The sequence below is a fragment of the Carlito syrichta genome, unplaced genomic scaffold (assembly GCF_000164805.1).
Source record: "Carlito syrichta isolate Samal-C Ts95f unplaced genomic scaffold, Tarsius_syrichta-2.0.1 Scaffold309773, whole genome shotgun sequence".
Lineage (NCBI taxonomy): Eukaryota > Metazoa > Chordata > Mammalia > Primates > Tarsiidae > Carlito > Carlito syrichta.
In genome coordinates, this window is record NW_007253869.1 from 831,726 (window position 1) to 840,615 (window position 8,890).

Below are 8,890 nucleotides of genomic sequence, written 5' to 3' on the forward strand. Positions count from 1 at the left end.
CGGAGGGGATGGGAATAAGTGGGGAAGGAACCCAGGCAGTTAGGCTGATTCCTGGGCGACACCTAGGTTGCTCCTGTCCACGAGCTTCTAACCTGGAAAGGGGAGAGGCAGCAACCACAAAGAACCTGGGCAGAGGGAAGCCTGCCGTAACCATTCGCCAAAGGTTTTGGAAACTGGACGTGCCCCCTAGGCAAAGGTAACCAAAATTAGGTAGCGTGAGAGGGAAGCTTGGTGAGCGCTGTATGCATTGTAACAGACAACTGGACTTCCTGGCCCAGCTCTGCAATAGCTAGTTCTAGATCTTGGGCAAGTTCCTTGACCTCACTGAACGTTTTTTCTCATCTATAAAATGAGTTTAACACTGGTTACGCCCACATCGAGGATTTGATGTGAAACTCAAGTGACTTTAATATGTGGGGAATTATACCGTGAAGTATGAAAGGACAGAGAAAAAGGTGTTCTGGGTTTGCATTGGTGCAAAAAGAAATATCAGAGAGTGTTTTTGTGGTCTGATGTCTCCTGTTTTGTGTTTTCCTCTGACCTTTACAGTTCCGTCATGGAGTCATAGTTGCAGCCGACTCCAGGGCTACAGCGGGTGCTTACATTGCTTCCCAGACGGTGAAGAAGGTGATAGAGATCAACCCCTACCTGCTGGGCACCATGGCTGGGGGCGCAGCGGATTGCAGCTTCTGGGAGCGGCTGTTGGCTCGGCAATGTCGAATCTATGAGCTTCGGAATAAGGAACGCATCTCTGTAGCAGCTGCTTCCAAACTGCTTGCCAACATGGTGTACCAGTACAAAGGCATGGGGCTGTCCATGGGCACCATGATCTGTGGCTGGGATAAGAGAGGTCCTGGTGAGTGAAGTTGCAACCATGTGACCCTTGGGCAGACAGTTCAGAGAGGAGGGGTTGATTAGGTTCTTAATCCTTCCTTCTCTTTTTTCAAGGAAGGCACTGTAGTGTAGGAAGGAATAAGGAGTTAGAACAGCTGTGTCACTGGCTACCTGAGTGACCTTAGGTAGGTTGTATGTTTTCTTTTTTTGTTGTTTTTTTTTTGTTTTTTGAGTTGGAGTCTCACTCTGTCACCCACACTGGAGTGCAGTGGCCGCTCCCGGCCACCGCAGCCTCGACCTGCTGGGCACTGGCGATCCCTCCGCTTCAGCCTTCCAAGTAGCTGGAACTACAGGTGTGCGCTACCACGCCCAGCTAATTTTTTATTTTATTGTAGAGATGAGGTCTCACCAAGTTGCCCAGGCGGGTCTTGAACCCGTGGGCTCAGGCAATCCACTCGCCTCAGCCTCCCAAAAGTGCTGGGATTACAGGCTGAGCCACCGAGCCCGGCTTGTTTTCTTTTTCTTCTTCTTCTTTTGAGTTGGAGTTTCACTTTGTCACCCAGGCTGGAGTGCAGTGGCACACTCACGGCCATCCCAGCTTCAATCTGCTGGTCTCTGGCTATCCTTCTGCCTCAGCCTTCCAAGTAGCTGAAACTACAGGCACGTGCTACCACGCCTGGCTAATTTTTTTTTATTGTAAAGGCGAGATCTCACCAAGTTGCCTGGGTTGGTCTTCAACCCATGGACTCAGGCAATCTTCACTCACCTCGGTCTCCCAAAGTGCTGGGATTATAGGCTGAGCCACCGAACCCAGCTGGTTGTATTTTTCTTTTTTTGAGTTGGAGTCTCACTCTGTCGCTCACACTGGAGTGCAGTGGCCGCTCCTGGCCACCACAGCCTCGACCTGCTGGGCTCCGGCAATCCTTCCGCCTCAGCCTTCCAAGTAGCTGGAACTACAGGCGCACCCAGCTAATTTTTGGTTTATTGTAGAGATGAGGTCTTGCCAAGTTCCCCTGGCGGGTCTCGAACCCGCGGGCTCAGGCAATCCACTCACCTCAGCCTCCCAAAGGTGCGGGATTACAGGCTGAGCCACCGAGCCCGGCTTGGTTATATATTTTCTCAGCCTCTGTTTCTTCATCTGTTACATAGGTTAAGTGAGATAATAAATGTAAAGCAGGTGTCTGGCACATAATATTTTTTCTTCTGTCTTCTCACCCATAAAATGATAAGACCTAGAAAGAATTGCATTTGAGAATTAAATTAGCTTGAGCCCAGGAATTTGAGGCTGCAGTGAGCTATGATCGTCCTACTGCCCTCCAACCTGCTCAACAGTGAGACTCTATCACACACACCCACACACACACCCACACACACACACACACACATACACACAGACTGAGTTGGGTGATAGACACAAAAACTCTAGCCAGTGCTATTGAATAGAATTATAATGGGGGCCACACATGTCATTTAACCCTTTGCACTTGAAGACTTCTCGTGAATTGTCTACCAGCAACTTGACCGCGCTTTCTTTTTTTGAGTTGGGAGTCTTACTCTGTCGCCCAGGCTGGAGTGCAGTGGCACACTCCCCGTCACTGCAGGCTTAACCTGCTGGACTCTGGCGATCCTTCTACCTCAGCCTTCCAAGAAGCTGGAACTACAGGCGTGCGCTCAGCTAATTTTTGATTTATTGTGGGGATGAGGTCTTGGCAAGTTGCCCAGGTGGGTCTCGAACCTGCGGGCTTAGGCAATCCACTCACCTCGGCTTCCCAAAGTGCTGGAATTGTAGTCTGAGCCACCGAGCCCTTGAGGGCTGGGCATGGTGGCCCATGCTCTTTGGGAGACCAGGGCGGGAGGATCACTTGAAGCCAGGGGTTCAAAACCAGCCCAGGCTACAAAGTAAGACCCCACCCCATCTCTACAAAATAAAAGGAATTCATTTGGCCAGGCTTGAGAGACCAAGGCGAGTGGATTGCCTGAGCCCGCGGATTAAGACCAGCGCGGGCACCTGGTGAGACCTCATCTCTACAATAAAAAAAAAATTATCAGCTGGGCTCAGTGGCTCGGCCTGTAATCCCGCGCCTTTGGGAGGTTGAGGTGAGTGGATTGCCTGAGCCCGCGGGTTCGAGACCCGCCTGGGCAGCGAGACCTCATCTCTACAATAAAATTTAAAAAAAAATTAGCCGGATGCGGTAGCGCGCGCCTGTAATTCCGGCTACTCAGAAGGCTGAGGCAGAAGGATCGCCGGAGCCCAGCAGGTCGAGGCTGCTGTGGCCGGGAGCGGCCACTGCACTCCAGTCTGAGCTATAGAGTGAGACTCCAACGCAAAAAAAAAAAAATTATCTGGGCATGGTAGCGCGCGCCTGTAGTTCCGGCTACTTGGAAGGCTGAGGCAGAAAGATCGCCTGAGCCCAGTCTGGGCGAGGGAGTGAGACTCCAACTCAAAAAAAAGAAAGAATGAAAGAAGGAATTCATTGATTCCAACATGTGGCAGTAGTACTGTTTCAGGGGCTCAATAGCCTTGTGTGGTTAGCTTCTAATGTATTGGACAGTGAAGCTCTAATGTATAGTAGTCACTCAGAAGTTAGTTATTTCTAGGCCAGACATGATGGCTCCTGTTTGTAATCCCAGCACTTTGGGAGGCAGAGGCAAGAGGATTGCCTGAGCCCAGGGATTCAAGACCCAGCCTGGGCAACTTGACAAGACCTCGTCTCTATAGTAAATCAAAAAATTAGCTGGGTGTGGTGGCTCACGTCTGTAGACCCAGCTACTTGGAAGGCTGAAGTGGAAAGATTGCCTGAGCCCAGCAGTCTGAGGCTGAGATGGATGTGATCGTGCCACTGCACTGCAGACTGGGCAACTAAGTGAGACTCTGGCTCAAAAAAAAAAAAAGAAAAAATTAGTCATTTGTTTTCCCTTTCTCCTTTAGGGAGCCTTTGGCCTAGAAGGAGCCTTTGGGCTCATCTCCTTTCCTTGCTGCACATAATCACTCTTAACAGTCACCCTAAGTCCTGCTCTGTCATCTCTAAAAAAAAAGTTCTTTAGCCTATTTTCCTTCCTAGTATTTAAGTACATGCCAGGAATTTCCACCTTATTTGATGTCATTTCTTCTTTAGCCAATTTTGAATTGTCCCTTTAGTGAAGCTGGAGCACATCTAGTTACTTTCTATGTAATTTTCCCTTACGTATGCTTAAAATAATTATTCTTTCTTTCTATTGTTTTGTTTTGTTTGTTTTTTTTTTTTGAGTTGGAGTCTCACTCTGTCGCCCAGACTGGAGTGCAGTGGCCACTCCCAGCCACCACAGCCTTGATCTGCTGGGCTCCAGCGATCCTTCCTCCTCAGCCTTCCAAGTAGCTGGAATTACAGGCATGTGCTACCACGCCCGGCTGATTTTTTTTATTTATTGTAGCGATGAGGTCTCGCTGCCCAGGCGGGTCTCGAACCCGCGGGCTCAGGCAATCCACTCACCTCAGCCTCCCAAAGGCGCGGGATTACAGGCTGAGGCACCGAGCCCGGCTTTTTCTATTGTTTTTACTTCATTCATGTGCCTGCTCGCTAAATACATAGTTATCTTGGAGAACAGTTGTAGGATACCTACCATTTTTCACTTGCTTTGGAATGATGACAGAAAGGAGTGTAGAGAGAATCTGTTTACTACCCAGTGGAGGGTAAATGAGGAAATTAAAAAGTGGATGTGAGAGAGGAACTCAGTTACTTTGGAAATCGAGACACTTTTCTTTTTGAAAGGTGTAAAAGAACATTTCCATACATCTTTACATGGTCCAGGTAAGTATTTTGGAAATGTTGCTTTGAACCCTTAGCTTTGGGTTCATTTCAGGTGGCGGAAACAATATAAGAGAGTACAGGGACTAACAAGGAAAATCCAGGAAACTAGAGCATACCTGAATTGTATGTTCTTCATGAAGATTTCCTGACAACCTGTGCAATTCAGTGTGAGTCGGTCTCTTGTCTCAAGAAGCAGACTGAGAGTCACAGATTACAACTGACCCTTGAACAACACAGGTTTGAACTGCTTACGACCACTTATATGCAGATTTTTTTTTTTCAACCAAATTTCAGTCAAAATATTGCTGGGCATGGTGGCTCATGTTTTTAATCCTAGCATTTTGGGAAGCTGAGATGGAAGGACTGCTTGAGCCCAGGAGTTTGAGACTAGCCTGGGCAATATAGCAAGATCTCGTCTCTAGACAAAATTTTATTGGTTTTTTTTTTGTTTTATTTTTATTTTTTTGAGTTGGAGTCTCACTCTGTCTCCCAGACTGGAGTGCAGTGGCATGCTCCCGGCTACCGCAGCCTCAACCTGCTGGGCTCTGGAGATCCTTCCACCTCCGCCTTCCAAGTAACTGAAACTACAGGCTCACGCTACCATGCCTGGCTAATTTCTGATTTATTGTGGAGACGAGGTCTAGCCAAGTGGCCCACATAGGTTGAAAATTTTAAAAAATTAACTGGGCCTTGTGGCAAGTGCATGTAGTCCCAGCTACTTGGAAAGCTGAGGCAGAAGAATTGCCTGAGCCCAGTAGGTTGAGGCTGCAGTGAGCCATGATCATGCCACTGCACTCCAGCCTGGGTGTCAGAGTGAGACTCTGACTCAAAAAAAAGTAATACAGTATTCCCGGAATGTGAAACCTGCATATATGGAGGGCCAGCTTTTTGTATAAGCAAGTTCTACAGGGGCCAACTTCAGGACTTGAGGTGCACAGATATTGGTATACACAGGGTTTTGGAATGAATTCCCCCTCATATATCGAAAACTGTACTTAATCCAAGGCTGAATTAGATAAATATTATTTCAAAAATAACCAGTCAAATGCTGAAGGAGTTCTGAGGAGGAAGCAATTACTTCTCATGGGAGGAATTGGGGAAACTCCATGGGTTGGTGGCAGTTCTCCTGGATGTGAAAATGAGGGAAAGGGAACATAATGAACAAGTAAGAGAGGAAAGAAGCATGAGGTTTTTGAGGAGTAACTGGAAGGCCAGTCTAATTGGAACTAAGGGGTGTGGGAGGCATAGTGAGCAATAAAGCCAGAAAGGTACATTGGAACCAGATGGTAAGCCAGCCATGCGAGGTAGTAGCATGGTGGCTCATGCCTGTAATCCTCCCATGTACTTTGAGAGGCGGAGGCGAGAAGATTGCCTGAACCCAGGGGTTTGAGACCAGCCCGGACAACTTGGCAAGACCTCCTCTCTACAATAAAAATTAGCCGGGCTTGGTGGTACACATCTGTAGTTCTAGCTAGGATCACCCTAGGAAGGATCACTCGAGCCCAGCAGGTCGAGGCTGCAGTGGCCCCGAGAGTGACACTGAACTCCAGCATGGGCAACAGAGTGAGACTCAAAAAAAAAAAGGTAGTGACACTGGGACTGAGGAGGGGCTGGAGAAGGGATTGGGGTGGACATTGTTTCTCAAGCTGGCTTGCATTGGAATCACCTGAAGAACTTAAAAAATAAGCTCCATGCTTGTTCCTACCCCACACCAATTGGAAAAGAATACCTGGGGTAAGACCTAGGCTTATTTTTTAAAATCTTCATTAGATGATTGATGCACAGTGAGAGTTGGGACACACTAAAATAGGAAGAAGACTAGTGATGCCATTGGCAGAATTTGAGAAGGCAGCAGTAAGTGCGTGTTGGTGGAGCACAAGAGAGATGAATATGGTAGGTAATGGAGAACTACTGAAGGATCTGGACAGGAAGTTTGAATCAGAACTTGACAAAGACATCCAGAAGGAGGTATCCAGCAGGCAGCTGGGATTGATACAATTTGTACTAAACTCTGTCTACATTTTTTCTATACCAGAAATCAACCTTTTCATAAGGGCCAAGTAGTAAATATTTTAGTCTTGCAGGCCATATGGTCTTGGTCTCAACTACTTAACTCTGCCGGTGTGGCACAGAACAGCCATAGACAGTACATGAACATGTATTGGGCATGGCTGTGCTCCAATAGAACTTTGGTTACAAAAATAGGCAGTTGGCTTGGCCAACCCCTGGTCTATAGCAACAGAAATATGAGCCATACATGTAATTTATAACTTTATAGTAGCCCCTTTTTTTAAGTTAAAAAGAAAAAAATTAATTTTAATATATTGAAATTTAATATATATTTTATCCAACCCAGTAGATCCAAAATATTACCATTTTGACATGTACTGGCTTTACTTCAAATGCTCAACAAGTCATATGGGGCTAACGGCGACCATATTGAACAGTGCAGGTCTTTACAATAGGATTAAGAACGCTGGGCTTTATTATTCTCCTACATGATATATGTCTTGAGTGATGGGATTATGTTCTAAACATTCTCTTTGTAATCCCTGCATTTTGGGAGGCAGAGGCCAGAGTATTGCCTGAGCCCAGGGGGTCAAGTCAAGACCAGCCTGGGCAACTTTGAGAGCCCTCCTGTCTACAATAAATTAAAAAATTAGCCAGGTGTGGTGGCATGTGCCTGCTCCAGCTACTTGTAAGAATGAGGCAGAAGGATCGCCTGAGCCCAGCAAGTTGAGACTGCAGTTAGCCAAGAGTGCCACTGCACTCCAGCCTGGGTGACAGAGTGAGACTTCAATTCAAATAAACATTCTCTCTCACAGTTCATGAAATTCTGTGCTTGAAACCTAAGTTGTTTATGCTTGCTTTTTGGATGTGCCGAGAGGACAGGCAGGTTAGTTAATATGTTAGGTGAGATGGAGCGGTATGTTGTAAAATTCTGGAGTCTTAATATTAAATCTGATTCCTTTGGCTTTTTTTTATTTTAAGTAATTTTATAGAAGTCCTGTTTTCTTGTATTTATGTTGGTTTTCCTTGGGTTTCAAGAGGGTTAGAGAACTACTGCCGTGAATATGAATTAGATGTCAAAAGGGCTGGTCATTTTTTTCCTGCTAACCTCATCTCCCATTCCAGGTCTCTACTATGTGGACAGTGAGGGGAACCGGATCTCGGGAGCCACCTTCTCTGTAGGCTCTGGCTCTGTATATGCTTATGGGGTCATGGATCGGGGCTACTCTTATGACCTGGAAGTGGAACAGGCCTATGATCTGGCCCGTAGAGCCATCTACCAAGCCACCTACAGAGATGCCTACTCAGGAGGTGCGGTCAACCTCTACCACGTGCGGGAGGATGGCTGGATCCGAGTCTCCAGTGACAATGTAGCCGATCTACATGACAAGTATAGTGGATCTACCCCCTGAAGGAGGGTGGATGTGGCTGCTTGCATTTCTTGGGGTGACTGTCATTGGCAATATGGATACAGTGCCCCATCCTGTCTATAGTGGAGGGTCCTCAATTGTATCAGTACTTTTTTTTAAAGCTCTGGAACATTGACCTCTATATGTTACCAGTTGTTAATGAGCTGCTGCAGAGGTGACTATTTGTTTTACTTTCTTGGATGTTAACATTACACTACTCGACCTCAGCCTGTGTTGTGTCTTTTGTCCACACTGTCCCTCCTCCAAGCACTTTACAATCAAATAAGCCAGGACAGTGGGAGGGAAGTGACTGTAATTACAGGAAACAGTGGTGTGAAGACATTGTCTAGTGAATACATTAACGTCCCCACTCATGAAGCTAATAACAAAGGAGAAGGAGAGAGAGGCAGGGAGGAGGGAGAGACTTCCCGATTCGGTTTACAAAGAGATGAAAAGTTGATGAGGTGGAAAGATGCACAAGGCTGTACCAAACAGGGCTACACAGGCAAGAAACTCACCCTTTGGAGTGGGGTGTGTGTGTGCTGATGCTACATGCAGAGCAGAATGGCGGGGGAGGGGGAATAAGAAATCTTAAGCCAAACAGGAAGGGAAGGCTTAGACCCTGGAAAGGAGAGGACAGAGACGCGAATGTGAAAGCAGTAGTAATTACAAGCTTGGTGACCCTTGTCCTTTTGGTTGTCCAGTGTGTATGTGTTGGGCAAGAGGGGTGGTGGGCTTGTAGCCTCCTGGGCAGAAAGCAGCACAAAATTGTCACTGGAACGTGTGGGTGGGAAAGAGGTCCTGCTGAGAGCAAGAGATGGCTGATTTATCACACCCTGCACGGGGGGG

General features: G+C 47.0%; 1 protein-coding gene across 1 annotated transcript in view; it reads left to right on the forward strand.

The window, feature by feature from the left end:
- Positions 1-8,268, forward strand: part of PSMB5 (proteasome subunit beta 5) — an 8,938-nt gene extending 670 nt beyond the window's left edge. Inside the window, exons 2-3 of the mRNA XM_008067796.1 lie at positions 550-856; positions 7,758-8,268. Coding sequence (XP_008065987.1) covers positions 550-856; positions 7,758-8,044 — 594 coding nt within the window. The 3' untranslated portion in view covers positions 8,045-8,268. The remainder of the gene's footprint in view (positions 1-549; positions 857-7,757) is intronic.
- The last annotated feature ends 622 nt before the right edge of the window (positions 8,269-8,890 follow it).